The sequence below is a fragment of the Fundulus heteroclitus genome, chromosome 16 (genome assembly GCF_011125445.2).
Source record: "Fundulus heteroclitus isolate FHET01 chromosome 16, MU-UCD_Fhet_4.1, whole genome shotgun sequence".
NCBI lineage: Eukaryota > Metazoa > Chordata > Actinopteri > Cyprinodontiformes > Fundulidae > Fundulus > Fundulus heteroclitus.
In genome coordinates this window covers 25,964,581-25,985,022 of record NC_046376.1, presented here as the reverse complement: position 1 = coordinate 25,985,022, position 20,442 = coordinate 25,964,581, and the positions used below count along the sequence as shown (strand labels likewise).

At 40.0% G+C, this 20,442-nt stretch overlaps 1 protein-coding gene across 1 annotated transcript in view; it reads right to left on the bottom strand.

The window, feature by feature from the left end:
* prkcbb (protein kinase C, beta b) overlaps nt 1-20,442 on the bottom strand; it is a 117,490-nt gene that overhangs the window by 31,433 nt on the left and 65,615 nt on the right. The window contains 4 exon segments of the mRNA XM_036148575.1: nt 5,299-5,442; nt 9,005-9,101; nt 10,777-10,911; nt 14,114-14,270. Of these exon segments, the coding sequence (XP_036004468.1) occupies nt 5,299-5,442; nt 9,005-9,101; nt 10,777-10,911; nt 14,114-14,270 (533 nt within the window).

Here is a 20,442-nt window from a genome sequence, read left to right as displayed (position 1 = left end):
GAGCTGAAAATGAGCAACTTGGGTGTTTCTGCTTTATGCATATTCAGGTATGATAATGCAGAGAGGTTATTGGGACCGGTATTCTACTTGAAGTGCAGCACAAACGGATTCACACAGTGATCCATGTGTGAAGATGTGCCAGTGTGTCTATTTGCACACATCTGATGGTGTGTACTTTGTAATTTTTGCACAGAAGGCTGACACCGATTAAAATATTTTAACATTGAAATCTGCTGGAAAACTCACAACAGCAATGTGTGCGCGTGTGCACGCACTCGGCATATGGTGCCGTGTGACTGTATGTAAATAAGAACGCTTTAAAAATTAAACAGCGACACCAAAGGACACCATCTGGCCCAAAGTTCGTTTGCACAGCGACGAGGACCGGCTCAGAGTAAGAGAACAAATGACGCTGAGGAAACCAGAGAGGCTTATAAAAGTGACACACTTCAACAAGCTAAAGTGGTTCAGCTCAGAGCAGCGGACAGCGCCCTCTCAAACACAGAAGCGAGTTGCTCAAGGTGAATTTGGTGACAAAGTTATGCGTAGGCTTGAGAGTATATAGTGAACTGCGGCATGCGTAAGACGTTAATTTGTGTAAAGTCACTCGGGGTAATTTGCCAATTACCAGACCAGAGGACATAAGCGGAGATGTTACGTAAATAACGCTGCTGACCGTGGGGAGGGAATTTGCCTGTGAGGGAAGGTGCTGGGTTTGGAAATGTTGAAATCTATCTGGAAATTTGAGTTGAGGTTAGGGTCCACATTCTCCAGCGGATGGCTAACCACACAAATCGGTAAAGAAATGTAAGATGATGAGAACAGTTGATGATATAGCCCTAGTAAGGATTTTGTTTTAAACTAGTAATTTTCACTTGCACTTGACATCGGCACTACTCTTCATGTTAATAACTAATGGCTATTGCGGCAGGAAGGCTGAATAAAGTATTTTGAGTGCTTTTCATACTCTATGTTCTCATATTTTAGAATCTAAAAAAAATCAGTATCGGCTAACACCGCCACAAAATTCTGATCGGAGTGCCTCAAATTTGGGAAATGACGTGGGGTGAAAATTGCTAAGGGCCCTGGATTTCTTTGCAAAGCATGGGAACGGTTACATGTGTTGCATAAGCTTGTAGAAAAGCTACAATTTAAATAACATGGCAGTAATTCTCTAAACCTGAGTAGTTTTACTGCCTAAATCTAACAAAATAGGCAAGTAAAGCTGGGAGTTTCAGGCAAGAGAGAGACAGAAAAAAAATAAGTAAATCTAGCCCCAAACTGTTTACTCCACTCCACTTGGCTGGTTCCAAAATAATGCAAAACTACATGTTATAAATCGTAAATAGATTCAGCTAATAGCATTTAAGTAAATGTGAAATTAAGCGCCCCTCAGCCAATACGCCTGTCATTTACTAAGATTATTAATATACAAACATTTACTCATTGTAGTAAAAGTAGCACATACTATGATCTACAGCACAATGTCTTAAAGAGGCACACAACAGGAATACAATATACCATTTTATTCATTCTCTGTATAGTTGGTGTTCCTTTTGTCTATAGCTGCAGAGGCATGCTTCCCCCCCACTGATTCAAATAAACAAGAAAGAAATGCAGAATTTTCTCCTTGGCATTTGCAGCCTTTCCTCATTGTTTGACACTAACAGGGCAGACGGCAAATTGTGGTCAGTGACCTTAGATGAAACGAAAGCCAGGTAAGAAGCCATTAGTCCTTTATCACACCGGGTACTAGAAAACTTCAGCCTCTGCAGTGTTGTTCTCGTACACAGCATGCTCGCCAGACTAATGTGAATTGCCATGGCAGCATGAAACCTTGTAATAAGAAAACTCTGACCTTATGCATTCACCTCATCCTCTAAATGTAATGTCTAATCTGGCAAAATGGCAAATGTGTGTGCTGTGTGACTGAAGCTCTGTATATTGCGAGCTGGCCTGAAAGGAAGCAGTGAAAAGGGCTTTCAAATGGCTGAATGTATAGGAAGAGCGGTCAGGCCAGTAGGACTGGAAGGATTTATTGTTGACAAAAGTTGCACAAGGCAAAATCTTCATTTAATCTATGTGATTGTGGACTGGTCATAATGTTTAACAAGCACATTTATCACTGATGCACAACATGCTTTTGCTACATTATGTGCAATAGACCAGGATGGAAGGTAAAATGTAGACTGGCTTCTGTAGGACTACCAGAAGCCAGGGATTGCTGATAAAAAAGATCTGGGTACACTTATCAACTTGAATAAAATAATGTGCAAATGCTTCAATTGCGTTTATTTTGTAGGAATTGTTAGGGTTGCAACTAATTGTGATTCTGTAAAAACAGTTAAGGCATACATATTTTTTTTCTCCCCATTGAATACATCGAAGGGGGTAAGTATCTAATATTTTCAGTGTGCCAATAATCCACTGTAATAAATTATATATTTTAAGGTATTTAACGCCTCTTTACCATGGTTACCAATATACGTGGAGTTCTATATTTCCATTATACAGGGATTAGTGTACCTTAGGTGTGAGTGGCAATGTGCCTGCTTTCAGACTTATTCAGTATCAAAGAAACAGCATTCCCAAAAAAACACAGGCAAAATGTTTGGGACTGCCCCAGTCATCACGACAGCTAATCCACGTGGGTTAAAGTGTGCCAGAATAAGACCACTGTTTTTTATAAAGCAGCGTGTGTACAAAATCCATAACAGAGTACCTAAATTAAAGCTGCAATATATTAGAAAACATGTCATCAGAGTATTGTTTACTCCATATTGTACAGTAATCACACAATGTTTAATGTTTTTGGGCATCAACACACAGTTTTCTTTCTCTTTTCTTACCAAAGTTTCTCCACCACTGACCTGCAGGTTGACCATCTGGTCACTGAGGTCTATGTCAGGTGTGGCCACAGAGAACAGTGATAGGAAAGATGCTCCTAAGATTTTGGAGTTCAGAACTGATCCCAAAATCTGAGTATAAATAGCTGCCAAGACTGAGAGTTTCAGACCCAGAGTGCTTTTATGTCCACATTTTGTGTTGTTTTTGTCCCAGACTTGAACCACACAAACTCAGTCAGCTACTATTCCATTATGTGCTAATATTTTCCATTTTATTTATATTTATAAAATAAAAGTTACATAGTTATGATCCTTAAAATGTGTAAATTCAGATTTTTGCCAGCTGAAAAGCTACAGTTTATAGAGAAGGTCAGTGGGGAGCGCATTGGACTTATCAGAAGTTTCAAAAAGCATCTACTGTTAACTCTGATGCTTTTACTGGCTGTTAAATGTTAAAATGTAGAAAAGATGCTACATAAAGTCATAAACCCACCCAACTCCTACAAAAAATAACAGTTTAGTTTAAACCAAATTAAATCAAGAAACAGGAATAATGAAGAATATTCAATAAATATTGAATGACTGAGGTTGTAACTACTTTTGTTAGCAATTAGCAACATTAGCGTCTTTTACTGTAACAGGAGCTTCTCTTTGTATTTTCCCAATTGTAAATATTTCTATATTATGACAAAGTCTTCCAACAAACTGCCTATATTCTCACATCCTATCTGATTCATGCCAATTACGAAGTTTGGAGCTCAAAAGATTAAAATACAGCTCTCTGTAAACCAGTTAGCCTTTCTGTTGCTAATGAGAGACCCTGTTGCTCCTCTGTGGAGGTCTCTTCTCAGTCATTATTACCTTAACAATAACATATAACCTGGTATCAGGTTGGATGCTGATGTTGACTCTGTTTGGCATCATCTCTTAGTTTATGCCATTAGCCTGCAGGGTTTTATGCCATATGAAATATTCTTTAAAAAAAAATAGTTTCATAAATATTCTAAAATATATTTACCAACATCTATACTGAAGCAGTCCTTTGCAATTGTAAAATTGCAATTACGGCCATGACAATTATGGCTTGATATACTGCGCAGCTCCAACTCAGATACTAAAATATTTAATAGCTGAAGCCCTACAAATAAGGTCATACACATCTTTGTTCTTGTTCTGCTACACTGGCACATAACGCAGTAAAGGCCAAAAAGAGATAAAAAAAATAAAATAAAACATGGCCTTTGCTGTTCCGGCCCATGGGACATGTGCGCATTTGTTTTAAATCACATTGTAACAATGTCCTCAGAGAACTGAAAGCAGCAGAATGATAATGCAGAAGGCCTCAGACTCTCGGTCACGTAAAACCAAAAAAAAATAATAAAAAAACAAAGGCTCGGAGGGTTTCAGCATTAGCCTCCCACGCAGATCGAGAAGCCCTTAAAGTCAGCCACGTCACACGAGTGCCTGCTTCTGCATTTGGTTAATGTGTCCCCAGGAAACAGAAATGCGTGCATTAGGTAATCTGCTCTTTATTTACGCACTAAACATGTGAGTCAGGTACTCCGCTAATGACGACTCCAATAATGAATGAGGCTCTCCACGGTGACGCATCAGTGTAGCTTTGGATCCCTGTTACCATGGAAACAGGCAGCTGCTGTACAGGTCTGACACAGACAATGGTCTTTTTTTTTTTCCTCCTTCTTCCGCTCTCTGTCGTGCTCTATAAGTCACTTTCAGTCTTTCAACGACCCCCCACCCCCGTTCATCTTCGACTCCTCTTTTCCCCAAAACCCTCCTCTCTCTCGTTGCATCCTTCTATTTTGCCTCGATTTCCATTCATTCTTCTATGCCACCGCTCCCCTCTCCCCGTCTCCGAGGCCCCCTCACACCTATCTCACTGACTCGCTTTTCATTCACCCTGACGTTTTTACCTCTCTCTCTCAATTCATTCATGTCAGCCTTGTCACCACGGATCTCATCGCCATCCCCCTGTCCTTTCATCACTTTCACCAACTGTCATGTCCTCGTCTTCTCCTCCTTCCCTTCATCCATTTCTATCTACCTGTGTATAATTTTTCTTCATTCATGCCTCATCCGTTTTTTTTTCTGTCCGAATCCCCCCCTTCCTCTCCCTCCCCCTCGTCATTTTATCTTTTGTTTCCAGATCTGAAGTTCTAAAGCTCAGCCTGAGTCCCATGAGGTATTCACTATGCCACACTGTTAAAAAAAAAATGGTTTTGCATATGCATGACGGCTGCCTTGCATCTGACATGCTCTTCTGAAACTCAGTAGCTGAGAAATCACAGCCTCGTTGTTACTGTAACATTATTTTATTGGCCAACGTGGACATTACCTGCACCACAGCACACGGCAAACAGGTAATCATGACTCAGACGAACGGTAATTTGAGTGAGCAAAAGGATGTAGACACACAAGAACACATTGCTCTCACCTTGCCAAAGCTACCCTTCCCCAGGACCATCAGGAAGTTGAAGTCGGACAGCCTTATGCGATCTTGGTTGCCATTGGAGTCGAACCTGGAGGCTGAATTGGCTGACTTTCCCTCCAAGTTCTTGCTTCCTCCAATTTTAGCCCTCTGGGTGGAGAAGAAAGATAAAATAAAAAAAAAATCAAATGAACCCACTTTACACATACTAAAAAGAAACCAAAAGAGAAACACCCGAAACAGAGGTTTGTAAGATTTAAGGGAATATTCATTCAATGCTCTTCAGGTTGGAAAAAGCCCAGTTAGAGGTGTCAAAGTAGCAATGGCGAAAACTTAAATTGAATGCTGATGTTGTGACGAGTGTTTTTATGATTTTTTTTTCTGAGTTTATTAATCGTTTTTACTTCCATACTATGCAAGCTGTTTATTGGACATTTTAACATTTTCCTTTGTAGACTGATTGTTGTGATAGCAGCATTCCCCTATCCAGAAATAAACTCTTCCAATGGAAACTAATAAATCTTAAATCTTGTTTGCACCTTTTCATTATATTTGTTGGTTCTTAGACACTAGACGTTCATTATCATACTTTGCCATGATATCTTCCCTCCCTGTGACTCTTCCTCTTTGTGACACTTTCTTTTCCCACCTCAGCTCGGTTGTTCCGCAGTTTTGATGTGTTTGAGATCATTGTCCTGGTTGAACACCCTCTAATATCCAAGTTTAAGCTGCCTAACTGTTGAAGTAAAGTTGAAGAAAATACAACAGAGGTGCCCTCCCTTTCTTTAAATTGTTTTACTCGCCTAATGCAATGCGCCTGTGCCACTGAATGTGAACCTCAGCATAATGCCGTTGACGCCTACAAACATGCAGTTTGTCTTGATTTTATAGGCCAAATACATAAAGTGCAGTTAGGCTCATTGCTGGACACACCTTGGTCATAATTTGTATTTTTTTTTTTTTTGAAACCTTTTGGTGATGTTGATGCAAAAACCTTTCTGTCACCCTCACTTAGTGGACGAGTGAAGCCATGTATTGTAAAACAACAGTGTTTGCATTTTTAAAATCATTATGACAAGAGCAACCACCCAGATAACCCTGATCAAAAGTTGACATAACCTTGTCCTTTATACCGTCTACTGCACAGTTTAAAATCAATAACAGCTTGAAGTGTTTTATGGTAGCTGTGGACGAAGCACTTCATTTTCTCAGACACTAAATCTCACCATTCTGCTTGGCTAAAAGCCTACAGCGCCTGTAAATTCTTGGGCCGTCCTGCTTGAACTACATGCTTAAGATCTCTGTAAAGTGGTTCAAAGATACTGTGGTCAGGAGACTGAGGTGATCTCTCCAGGACACGGTGTTTCCTGCTGTAGCCAACAACAGGTCATCGCGGCCTTGTGTTTTGGATACTTGCCATTTAAACGTCCCTTGCTAAGCTGCCAAGCTGATGAGGGCAAAGGCGCTCTCTGGCAGTTTCTGCAAACATGGTGCATTCATCTTTCCATCTATTTTCTTAAAGTTCCCTGTGCCCTCGGCACACATTTCCCAAACCATCTGTGATCCCCCTCCATGTCTGACAGTGGGAATGGTATATTTTTCCATTATGGGACTTATTGACTCCTCTCCAAATGTAGCATTTATGGTTTTGGCCTCAAAGTTCAATCTGCAATTTCACTCTGAAAAACTTAGTTCCAGAGGACTTAAAGCTCATCTTTGTGTTGTTTGATATGGCAATTGCTTTCTTCTGGCGACTCAAACATGCAGCCCATTTTTCTTGGAGTGCCTCATTATTGAATGACTTGAAACAGCGACGCTGCTTTCCTTCAAAGTCCCTCAGTTGTTTTTGTTGCATCCTGAACAATTTCCCAAGCAGCTATGGGTAAAAGCTTTGTTATTCTACCTGACTGTGGCTTGATTTCTACAGAATCCCTGATTTCCCACTTATTTGTCAGAATTCGAACACTGCTAGGCATCATTTCTTTCTTTACCGTCTTCTGCATATCCTTTGATAATTTTTCTTGACGACTGGCAAAAAAATGCACAAGGTAACCCAGAAACCCAATCGACTTATTAAAGGTTTTATTTTATTATGATTTTGAAAAGAGCAAGCACGATTGATGATGAATGGCTTCACCCAACTAATAATAAAACAATGATGCTACCCCCACCATGCTTTTCAGTAAGTTGCGATTGAAGGCATTTTTTTTGTTCAAAACAATGTTCATTATAAGTTAAATTACTATTATGTCCAACTGTGTCCCTTTTTGGTTTCCTGGGTTGTGAGTACGGATAGCAATGCTCTTTCTACCTGTAGCTCTGTGAAGAATAGCAATTGTTTGTTTCTCATCAGTATGATCTTATTCGGTTGAAGTTTCCCAAAGCCTTAATGACCTCTTGGATAATTAAAAGCTCTGTTCTTCGATTGAGCTGTTATCGCTGACAAGTTCTGGGAGGGCTAACAATTCCCTCTATTTGTTGCCCATCTGTCAAACAGCAGATGGATAAAATAGTTTTGTAGCCTTTTTTTAGTCTGATGAGCATCAATAACTCGTCTTTTGAGCTCCCCATGACATCTAATTTGTTCTTCTCATGATACGCTTTCTCAAAAAAATTCTAAATAAATAACTAAATGTTGTGGAGATCAGACTGAATCTATCATCTTAATGAAAAAAAAAAAAACTGGTAACCCAGTCCAGTCTGAATTTCATCCCAATGGGAATTGATTTTAACCATCAAACTAACCCTAATGATTAAAAAAAAAAACGTTATCACTCACACAAATCTGGCTAACTGGATGAGAAAGTATCACATTATTCTGCTACATGTTTTAATGTGGATTTTGACTGTAACCTTTGATGAACAAGCTCATATTATGCAGAAACCTTCATGAACCTTCATGTGTGCTCCTAGCTGCTGGTACATGGGGGCTTGCATCTCAAGTCACCAAAGCGACCTTTCAAGCTCTCTGTCTGCTTCTCAGCTCCTTGCTATCCTCCTGGGAGCTTCCCCTAGAGGTATCACAAGTGTGTGTGTTTATTAATCTGTGCAATTGCCACTCCCAGCCACCCAGAACCGTGACCTTAAGGAAGGGGTTGGGGGGGACACCAAGAGATAAAGGGTGAGAAACACACAAGAGAGAGCAGAATCAGAGGACACAACAGATGCCACAGAGAGAGAGAGAGAGAGAAAAGTAACATGAGGGCAAGAGAGGGAGAGACTCAGAATAGGCAACTACAGTGAATGCATCAGCACGTTAAAGGATTAACATGTTGCGTTTTTCGCAAGCGCATTCTCCCTTGACTGCTACAAACTGCAACTTTAACGCACTTTCTGAAAGAGTCGTCTGTTTGCAGCCTGGAGTCAGTGTGACACAAACGGAGAAAAGAAGTGGGAAAGCGGAAAGAAAAAAAAAACAAAGAGGGAAAAGACAGTTTGGGGTGATCCTCATCACTGCCAAATGTGTTAATGAATGGGCCTACTGGTCAGCCCCCCCCCCCACCACGCACACATGCACAAACACGTCTGGACCTGCCGTGTGCCAGACCGGATGGTGCTGTAAGTGTGCCTGCCAACTGCTAACAGCTCTCCCAGAGTGGCTCTCACTCAGACACATACCCACAGAGTGGCCGAAGCCAACTGCTCACACACATCCCCAAACATACAACACACTGAAACGCACGCAGAAACACACACACACACACACACACACCTCGAATTTCTGCCGGAGCTCCTCGTTGCCCTCCTCTCCCTCTGGAGCCACGGGGACATTGAAGTACTCGCCTTCTTCCTGGGAAAGGAGCTTAAACCTAAAACAGAGAGATAAGTCACAGTTAAACGATTGATGATTAACTCACACAGTTAAACATTGGGCCAGCTGTTGTTTCATAGGAATAAAGTGACACTTTTAGGCCATAGCAAATCAAGTTACTCTTGACTAAATCACAACCCCCAGAGCAGCACCAGCACATGGCTTTTACCGGACATGAATTGATCTGTTGACAGATATACCCTTCATCAACCTGAAATTAGAAAAAGTTTTCCCCTGAGGTGACAGCTGATGCCTTTTCATCTGTATCTATTATATGAAGCTAACCTAGCTACAGTAAAAGCATTCATATTCTATCGATGTTTTTTCTGTCTTTATACATTACAACAACAATTTCCAATGGGTATTATATAGGATTTTATGTGACAGACCAACATAAAATGGAGCATAATTGTGATGTGAAGAAAAAGTGATGGATGGCTTATTCAGCCCCATACGTTTTTTTTATGGAAATAAAGTAAAAAAAAACAAGAGCTTGTGGCTAATAGCTATCCCATTTAAAGACTATGAACTGAGACCTGTAAGATGTTTGTTTCAAGCTTTTGATTGTTTTATGTTTTATAAGCTATCTGTGCTTTAAGCTTCTGAAAAGCAGGTATCATTTTGCTTCTAATTCACAATTATGCTTGACTTTGTGTTGGCCCATCATATAAAATACAGAAAAACAACGGAGGTTTGTGTTTGTTGTGTCTCTAAATATGACAATAGTCAAGGAAAATGAATACGTTTTGCTAGGGAATGCATAATGTATTTAGTTTGCTTAGGATTCAACTTCTTTTAATTAAATCACTGAATTTTATTTTTGCCACGCAGTTTTCTTGTGGAAGGAAACCAATTTTGCCAAGAGAAAAGAAATCTCCTGTTAACTTTAGAAATCATACCTTTATCCTGTAAAAAAAAACAACAGATTATTAGATTAGCATAAACAGTCATTTAATCCATATTGAAGACTGTTTAGACTTACTGTTATTCAGCGGCTCATTCACACCGTACAACTGAGTGAAATGTTGTTGCAAGGCTAAACAAATTGTTTACGCATTTGTTGACGTACAGTTGCTGTACCTAAACCCTAGTTCCTATTTAAAAAGGCATCTAAAGCTAGCATCTATATGGAGAAAGTAAAAAAAACTCCAAACATAACGCCCTTTCTCTTTTTGTCTCAGTCTGTCTGTCCCTTTCCTGTCATGCCAGCGAGTGTGAGCCTTTGGAGCTGTACAGAGGTGGATTAGAGGAAAACCTGCATTTTTTAAAAGGCTCACTCTGAATATCAGGTGTAGCAAGGCATCCTCCCACCTCCCAGTTCCACCTCAAAAGCTGGCATCTCATTAAAAACCCTGACAGAGCAGTGTCAGCAAAAAAAAGAGAGGAAGATTTAGAGAGATAGCGATTGGGCTGCAGACACAGAGGGAGGGTAGAGGAAGTAGGGGGAGCAAGGGTAGAGGGGAGATAAAGAAGCAGAGATAAAAAGATGGGGAAGAGCTGCTCTGGCACTGAATATAGCCAGATTAGGAAGAGGAGCTCCAAAAAAAAATGAGTTTTCTCCCCTATGCTGCAGTAATGAACAAGGTCACCTTCATTCTCTCCTGCTCCTTCCCATTTTCCACCCCGAGTCTTTTTCTCCCCCTGCTCCATTCGTTGAGCCTTATTTGTCTTACCAGCCATCCACTCCCAGTTTCTGGAGCTCTGAGATGCCGAAGGACAGTGCTCCCATGAAGTCGTTGCGGCTGGTCAGATCCCAGTCCCACACCTCCACTGACAGACGGCGGTCCTTGTCGTACTCCTTCAGGTGGCTGGAAGAGAGGCGACGTGACGTTTATGAGCGCTGGAGTTCCCACGACATCAAACTTTTTTCTGACAAGTAGGTCTACCATCCCAGTGAACGCGTTTCACATGTGCAACCATCTTAACGGACATTTCAAAACATCATCTCAGCTGGCCCATTTCAGCCCGCCCTGATATGTCATAGAAACAAACAGGAGAGGCACATCTTTGTGTTGTATTTTCCAGTAATTTCCGCATGAATTTCAGTCAACCGAGACACTGACAACTGAGACGTATGACAAGTAAGAGCCTCTACACACTTGATTAGGAGTTGCAATCATGTGAGACAAAATAGGACATCAATTACATATTCAGTTTTTTTTTTATAAAACATTCACATATTGGTGCTTTTTTATTTATCTTTGGGAAACGAAAGTGGTTTAATTGCACTTGCTTTACTTATTAAAGGAAATACATAAACAACAACGGGTTTTTGTATGTGACAAACTCCCTAATAGCGACTATGTCCCCGTTTGGTTTAAATACCCTCAGAGAGGATGTGAGATGTTTCAGGTCATTATTACGAGCAGGGTCCACTCAGTAAATCACCCCCAAACTATGACATTTCCACCACCATGCATTGAAGCTGGTATGAGGTTATTTTCCCTTAAAGCTGTGTTGGGTTTATGCCAAACATGTCCTCTGCTCTGGTGTCCAGATACATAACTTTTAGACACACTACTCCAGACGTCCAGGTGTTTGTCTGTGCTCTCTGTGACAAACGCTATTCTGTTCCTCGGGTTTTTCTACGAGCACAAGTGTTTCCTGTTTGCACACCTTCAATGAAAATTAAACATATGGAGTCTGTTAGTAATTGTAGAGGAATGCACTTTGGTATCAACAGTAGCAAGCCACTGTAGTTGGTCCTGTGATGGTACTTTAGAGTTTGTGGAAACTTTTTTCAGCACCCTGAAGTTTGCTCTTGGTGGAAACTTGCTTGGACAGCCAGACCTGGGCATGTTGGCAGTTGTCTTAGATGCCCTCAACTCATAAACTGGTTTATGTATAGTGGGAAGGCTGATTTCATATTTTTTTCTGACCCCTTTAAATCCCTTACCAGATTAATAAACTACCACAATCTTCTCCCAGAAGGCTCTGGACAGCTCTCTCAATCTGATCATGAAGTTCACTTATTTTAACAGTGAGGAGCACACCAAGCTAAATGTCTGAGGTTAAAAAAGAGCAAACCCAGTTCTTGATGCTGAATAATGATGTTCTAATGATGTGGACCTGATGCCATATTGTCTGTTTGTGATTTTTGCCATTTCAAATAGGGATAAATTTAAGAGTGTCTTAATCTATTCACCAGAAATCTATTTGTTTTAAATTGCATTTTACCAAAAAAATATATAAAATAAAAAGGTACATTGCATTACATTTTCAGTTCATGAACTGTAGAGCTAAAACTGATATTAAATATCTACATGTCTGATTATGTTAGAAAAGAATAGGCCATTTTACGTTTTGACATGGTTGTGTGAGTTTGATTTTGATTTCCCTCAGAAGTTGTAATTTCCAAGATGGAAGCTACAAAAATGAACAGAAGGGTTCCTGAAAGGCAAAATTCAAGTGGAAAAGCCAAAATGGTTCCTTACATACCCTGAATAGAGAACGCAACAGTGCACACAATACAATGTGTCAAGGTACAAAATGCAGGGAACTACCTTGCTTGTAGCTTATAGCAGCTAGCATGACGACAGTTCATGTAGGAATTAATAAAGCTTTGAATTCAGACGTGACTGCTGGAATGAAGAGCTACTAGCACGTATTCCTGGATCATGGTCATAAACCTAAATCCCAGCTGCTCTTTAGAGAGGTTTCTGATGAGGTTCATGTGCTTGTACACAATGTGCTCCTGAAACCAATTTTTTAATTAATAAAACACGAACTTACAACACAACCAGTGACGTAAAAGGAGTCTACAAGGAGCAAACTGACTAGATGTCAGGATCGTAACAGGAGGATCTGACTAAATGCAACCAGAGGGTTTGAATACTGGAAGGTGTGATCACTGGTACGATGAACAACTATCAACTACATTTGAAATGACGTCAAAAGAACATGAAATGAAGCAGAAATGGGTAGAAAACTAGTACTCACGAGGGAAGACAGACAGAGATCAAGGCAAAGTGAGACATTTACTACTAGGGGGCGCACTAGAGGTTGATGAGTACAACAACAATAAACTCTACTGCAACATAAAACCGTCCACAGTCACTTGCCTGCTGCTGGACTTTTAGGTCTGGTCAGTCCGGTCTAAATTCCTTTATCCTCTTTTTTTTTTCCTCCAGTGAAAGCCTCGTGAAATTGTTATTTTGCAAAAAAAAAATGATCGAATTTTCTTTTGCTGCGCCATTCTCTCCTGTCCTGTCATTTTTGTCCCACCCATCCATTTGCATTCATATCTTTGATTTACATTTACACCTATGTAGCTTAGCAGCCAGGGGTTTGACTTTGATTTAAAGGTACCATGAATTTGAATCTGACTGAATGAAGAAAAACACATAAAGTGCTAACTGGCCATAAGATGATTCTTTAAGTAGCCAATTAGAGACCAGCTTGTGGTCACATGGAAGCCAAAAGCAAACATACACACTCATCTACCTGCCGTAAACCCAAAATGGAATGGGAATGCTAGAAAACACCACTCTCACAAAGAGTTCTCTCACAAAACACATTTTGTGAGAGAACAGATATGAAAATGACTTTTTATTTCATAATTTATGCTTATTGTGCCTATACCTTTTTCATGCAATTTTGATGGGGGCGGCCCCCAAGCACCCCCTATTGACAAGCTGCTACTGGTAGTCACACTAAATGCATTATCCAGTTTACTAAAGCACTATGTTAATTTAGCAGCTTGAAAGCTGCAAAAAGTTCCTGTGAGCCTGAACATCTGCACAGAGATGCCTGAAGTTATCAGTCTCTGTCTTCTCCAAAGCTAATCGTCGTGAGGATTATCAAGGACGCAGCACCAAAACAACCCCATAAGCAAGGTTTTACAAAATACAGGAAGCCAGATGTTTTCATCGGAGTCCCTGCGGTCACACATGCATGGGAAGAGCTGTACAATGGAACGGTCTGAGAACAGTTCTTTGATTAAGAAGAAGAAAGAAAAAAGTGAAAGGTTGACATAAATGAATGCAATAAGAAGCCATTTAACATCCTTACAATTTGAAGGTCTCATTCCATACGGGGTTTAGGCAACACTTTATAGTCTTGGTCTTCTGTTTGCTTTCACTGCGTGGATCTGGCACCAACTTCAGCTTCACGTAGGGGTCTGACAGACCATTGGGGTCCATAGGAATCAGATTCCTGGCCTGTTTAACTGAAAAAAAAAGTTAAGAAGAGAAGAAAGAGCAGGTCAATGTCTGCAATAGTTTTGGTTGGATCCTTTTGAGTTGAGAATCTGTTGGAGGGACAGTGGCCATCTTGTGGTGGCCTGATGATATAGCATCTTAAATTAAGGAAACTTCAAGAAGAAGTCGTCAATGCTGGTGGTTGGGATTGAAACTAAACTGAATGTGGATAGAAATAAAGTAACAGCACAGATCTTAGGGACAGGAAGTTAGAAAAGTAGTAGAAGGTTTCTGCTAGTTGAGTCAAACTGTGAGAAAATCATGTGGAAAGGGGGATTTCTGGTTTTCAACACTGGTGTTACTCAGAACCATTGTGATCTTTATTGTTCATCAATACTTGAATAGATACCATGTGACTTTTATCCATTTTTATAAACACATAAACACAATTTTCTTTTTAAATAGGATTCCCTTTTTGGCACACACAAAAAACGTACCTTTCCATACGAAACGTATATATTAAAGTATACAACATTAGATCAAAGACCTGGAGTAGATTTGAAAATTTTTAGGAAAAATGAAAAAAAAAAAACTAATCTAAAATAACACTTAAAAATGACTCCACCTTTTTTTTCAAAAGCTGCTCAGTGATATAACTACTTTTTACTTCTTTTTAAATATGCACCCTGCAATGAGAAGAAATAAAAAAAAAATTCCCTTGAAATGACAGTATAAAATAATTTCTAATAAACTTGAGGGATACAGTCATAACCCTTCATGGGGTTGCCAGATCTGACTGTAATGACCATGTAGGTTGCCAGCTTCAATGTTAATCCTTTCTTTGAGACAGCCTGTGATTGGGAGGTAATTGTATTCCACTGGTGTAAAATCCCTTGTGTGTATACTTGTCCTTCTGTGTGTGTGTCTAATAATTGCTCCGGGTCAAGTTGCAAGTTCACATCAATTACCAGAAGAAATGCTGCTGTGTCTTGGGCCATGCGAGGCTAACACTCAGTAAAACAAGCTTTTTCAGCCCCAATCCACAGTAAGACCGTAAGTACACATAAATACGTTGGCAGAGCTTCTGTGTTGTTGTTCTGTTGAACTCAGAGAAAGATAGGGGAAGAAACTAAGTTGTGAAAGAAAGAAAACATCCAATGATTGGTATAAAATATTTGAAGGTCAAATTTTTTTTTTACTGTAAAAATGACATAAAAATGTAATTAAATAAAAAAAAGGTATTTACACTGACAACTTTGCCAGGAGACATTCAAACTGGTATTGATTTTTTTGGTGCTGTATAAAACAACACTGTGGAACAACTCGACAAGTGACACTAAAACTCCCATTTTAACTTTAAATAACTCCTAATTTTAACATTTTTGGACCATCAAAAAGTGTTGTGCTCTTTCTTTTATGTTTCCATTTCTGAAACTAATGCCACCCTCTTCAGCTTTAAACATATCAGTTTTTAAGGATATTAAAATCTGTAGATTTAACCACATTACTCGTTTTTGAGCTGCTCTAAGAAGCAAAAATCTACATAACGGGTCACGCGTGTTATGTTAAAAATGGAGATTTAGGCTGAATGGGATTTCTTTAGTCATTCAATAAATTCCAATTTCAGTAGCAAGAAACAACTTACAATTTTAACTGAGCAGGAATCAAAACACCCATACAAAAGAGCTCAGTCAATTATTAAATTAACCAACACGAGGATTGTCACACTGGTAGAAAAGATTTTATTGACCTAATTTAGATATTGCAGACAGCCCTTTCATAATGGCATGTAGAAAAAAAAATCACGTTTCCTTTATACTCTGATCTTACTACATTTGCATGTAAAATTAGAATGGTTTTAAAATAAACAAACAGCTTAAATAATATCACAAGAATTTTACAGAAATGTAATCCTAAATTCTATTTTCAATTAATGCTGCTGTTGCGAAATTACCGAACGGTGTCCGATCTTAGGCACACCCAGTGCCACCAATCCAGGGCTTCATCAAGCAAGCTTGGGATATAACACCTAAAATATCTGGACTTTGACTTTAATACTTCACTGCACGCAGGAAACACGGCTAAGCAAGACAGCGCTCGAGAAGGTTCAGACAAGAGATCACTTCCTTGCACAAAACAAGAAAAAGTTAACAAGAAAAAGTTAGCAAAGGTCCCGAATGTTCCTAGAGATACAGTTGAAAGTGTAGTTTACGAGCTGAACGTGAAGCCAACTGTGGCTACGCCTGCAAATGGCAGGAGGAGGAATCTGACAACCACAGCCCAGCAGATTCCTGAGGAGCCCGTCAACTGACTGCAAAAGACCTGCAGCATAACTCGATGGCAGCAGGCGCTAAGATTTCAGGTTCCACAGTCAGGCCAATACTAAACACTGAAGAGCTCCCTGCCTGAACTCCACCAAATGCAACATTACTGACAAAAAGCATGAAACCAAACTAATTAAGAGATTTGAGATTTTGTTTTGTGGGTCAGTGAATCAAAACTGAAACTTTTTGGGTCTATAGCTCTTTGGTATGGGGTATATTTCAGCATACGGCAAAAAGAACACGTGTCTGCAGCAAAGAATGGCATTTGTGCTCTGAGGCTGCTTTGCTTCCTCTGGAAAAGAAAACCTGCTGCACGTCCAGGGAAAGATGGATTCAATCAAGCATCAAGAATTGTCATGCGGTCATGTGAGGAAACGGAATCTTGAGTATCGTTGGACCTTTAGACTCGAAAATGATCCCAAGCGAATCCCAAAGTCCACCGGTCGGATCTGAAATAGATGGCTGCAGCATGCGAACCCAAAAATATAAATAAACTGGAGACCTTTACAATAGAGGTGTAGGCTAAGACTCCTCAGGAAGGGTGCCAAGACCTGCTGTCTGGCAACAAATTATGTTTTAGCTGTTGTTATGCGTTTTTCTAATCTGTTTGTGAAATTATTATATCTAATACACTATTTTTTATAAAATCAAAAGGTCTTGTAAGGTGGCGTGCAACTTTGCTTAGAACCAGGGTGGAAAGGAGAGCTTCTCAGTGAACTCACAGTGTGAGCAAATCCCAAGAGATCAGGGTGGAGGGAGGGGAAATGCTGCTGCTAAAGCATTACTCTCCGCTAACCTCTAATAGTTTAACCCCAGCGAAGACCCCGGCATTAAACTCTCAGCAGAGCAGGTCAATAAATTTTAGATGATGCCGGTTAAAGTGACCATCAAACAGTGGTAAAGGAGAGCTGCAGAGAGGGCAGAATACCAAACAGTCCCAGAGGACACAGAGTAAACAGCGAAGATGTGCGCAATTCCGCCGCTGTGACCGAATGAACGCATCTGCTCGAGCGTGCATATCTAAGGCATTTACATGCAGCTCGGTATTCTTCCACATTATATGGTCTGAATAGAATAGGACATATATAGGTCTGTGTATAGCCGTGGGGGGAGGGGGGAGGGGTGCGTTTAGCAGAATAGTTTACGTGTAAAGCAGCGTGGTTGCAGGCAGAGCACCTTTTGCCTTGTGAAACGGTTTCTGGAGGCGGAGGAATTCTGGTCCGTCGGGCCTCTGTTACCTGAAGACGTGCCGCAAATGTGCTGAAAAATGTATGCTGTGGAGGCGTACAGAGCAGACTGCACAAAGAAAAGTGTTTGAGCCTCGTGCTTGTGGAACGACAGCTTGTTAAAGTCTGTCTGAGCCAACCAGTCCATCTCTTTACTATGTTGATTAAAACCCATCAGATCTGACCATGGAGGACACATCCAGCATCCGGTGGACATACTACTATTTTTACGGGATGTTCACTTGACTTTCCCATCAAAAATGTCGTCTTTTGACAATTTGATATTTTAAATATATACATATCTCACAATATTTCTCTGAATTACGTGTTATTGACAGGAGCTTTTTAAAACTGGTTGGATTTTTCGTTAAATTAAGATCTGCTTTTTGCTCTGAAGTCAGTTTTACAACACAGTACCAAGTCTATAAAAAATAATTCAACTAATAATAAAACAAATCAAATGTTTGTTTCAAGAAATTTTTTTTTATTTTTGGACAATTAGAAGTTTACTGAAATGAATGAGAATAATTTTAGAGGTAAATGTTATCACAGAAAAACAATTCTGGAAAAGACATTTAGTGGCAAATTATACAAATTATACAAATTTTATCGACATTTAGTGACAATCTAGTGACTGGTTATGATTCAGATGAAACATTTACGATATGAAACTTGGCTCAAAAGATACAATATATCACTTATTAAGATAATTTCTGAGTTTAGGTCTGCTCAGGAAAAACAAAACAACGAAAAAGGCTGAAACAAGCTTTTTTTTTATAACCAACTAATTCAGGTCATTATGTTTTTCTTTTTTGTAGTTTAAGTTGGATAAAGACCACCTTTTGTAGCAACCAGGCTCAGTCCTTTCAACGCAAGTTCTAAACTAGTAGAAAAAACATGATTTTCCAGAGCATGAAATGACATTCGCTGTAATCCATCTAAATCAGCAGTTTCTTGTCATAACAGCTTCATGATCTGACATCTTCAGCTACAACATCTTTGGAATAAAATGTGATTGAGCTCTGTCTAATGTCACGATGAAAGCACGATCTTGGACCTGGTATTTATACGGATCGTCGGTTTCAGCTGCTTAGTCAGATCCTTTTGGCTGAAGCTAGAGGACTGGCAACAAGTGACGCACATATCAGCAGCATCACCAAGAACGTTAGAATAAATTACTTTAAGGTGCTGCCAGTCAGGTTATGGCATGATGAACTGCTTCGTATTCTGTGAAGCCAATGGGGAAGCGATCACTGTGGTAACCGTACTCCTCCCTGCAGGATCATAGACTCAGATAAGCTGGAAGCACAATAATGAACCACCAGCAGCTCACTGCACATGTTTTGTGCATTCTTAATGCAAACAACTCATGTGCTCCATCTCATGCAACAGGGAGCGCATTGCACTGCAGGGAGCCTCCCCAATACCCTACATAGACCAATCCGTTTTGAGGCTGAGTTATGATGTGGTCTTTGTCCAGAGTGAAGGCGGACAGCAGAGGTACAGCTTTGCTTTGAAAAGTCCTGTGCACCTTGAAGCCACTATCTGGACAGTTACATTTGCTATTGATCCCAATAATCCCTTACCTTTTGATACTATGTTAATCCCTTAGGAGGCAACAGATTTAAGAGGGTATCTGTAAGATTTTGGTTCCATATCCTGTACTGCTTTGCCAGGCTGCAGCCGTCTCTTAAAAAATACAATCAATGCCCTCTCTATTCCCATGAGTTTAGCAGCACCGTGAACTCTGATCCGCCTACGTCGAGAGGAAAGAGGTGAAGAATTACAGCACATCACATCAGAGTCGCTTTACACCCGCAGCAACTGATTCGTGAAATCCAAAATCAGAGTCAACGCAAACACATCTCTTGGTGGAGGAGCTGTATTTTCTTTACCAGATGCTGCTAAGTTAAGCTTAAGGGAACACGCTTGTAGTTTCTGCTTGTTATTCACCACCACCGCAATAATAAAAGGTGGGCTCCACTTGGCTCCACACTGACCCCTGTTGGCCAGAAACGGAACTGCCCCTGCCTCTTCTTTGTCACACTAAAGATTTATCACTTAAAACCTAAATGCCTTCACAAAACAAACTGAATTCTAAACAAAACCATTTATTTTAGGTTCATGCAATTCATACATGTGAATTGCATGAACCTAAAATTGAATTCATTTAAGTTTTTTTAATTTTGTTCACCATTCTGGTCTGCCAAGTGGATTTTCAGCTTTCGTGCTGTACTGGCAGTGTGTGTGTGTGTGTGTTTGATGAGTGTGCTCCCTTATCATTTCCCACAGTAATGAACAGCTAATGATCCTGTGTCTGAGCGTGGGAACCAGAACCACAGAGCAGACTTAAATGGTAAGGAAGAAAACACTGGTATAGCAGCAAGGAAGGGAAATTCTGCACGTTTGGTTCAAGCACCAGTGAAATATTCCTTAGTGGTTCCCTTGTGGTTGGTCCTGGTGTCTGTATGATGAATAAAAATACCAAAACCTATTTATTTAAGACACTGAACTAAGGACATGTTAAGAATATTTACGTTTAATCAATTCCAGTTTTTAATATAACAAATTCATTCCTGCTTTTTTAAACTTACAATTCTCTTTTTTGAACTCAGCCACAGGGGTAGTCTCATTGTAAGAAAAAGTAGATA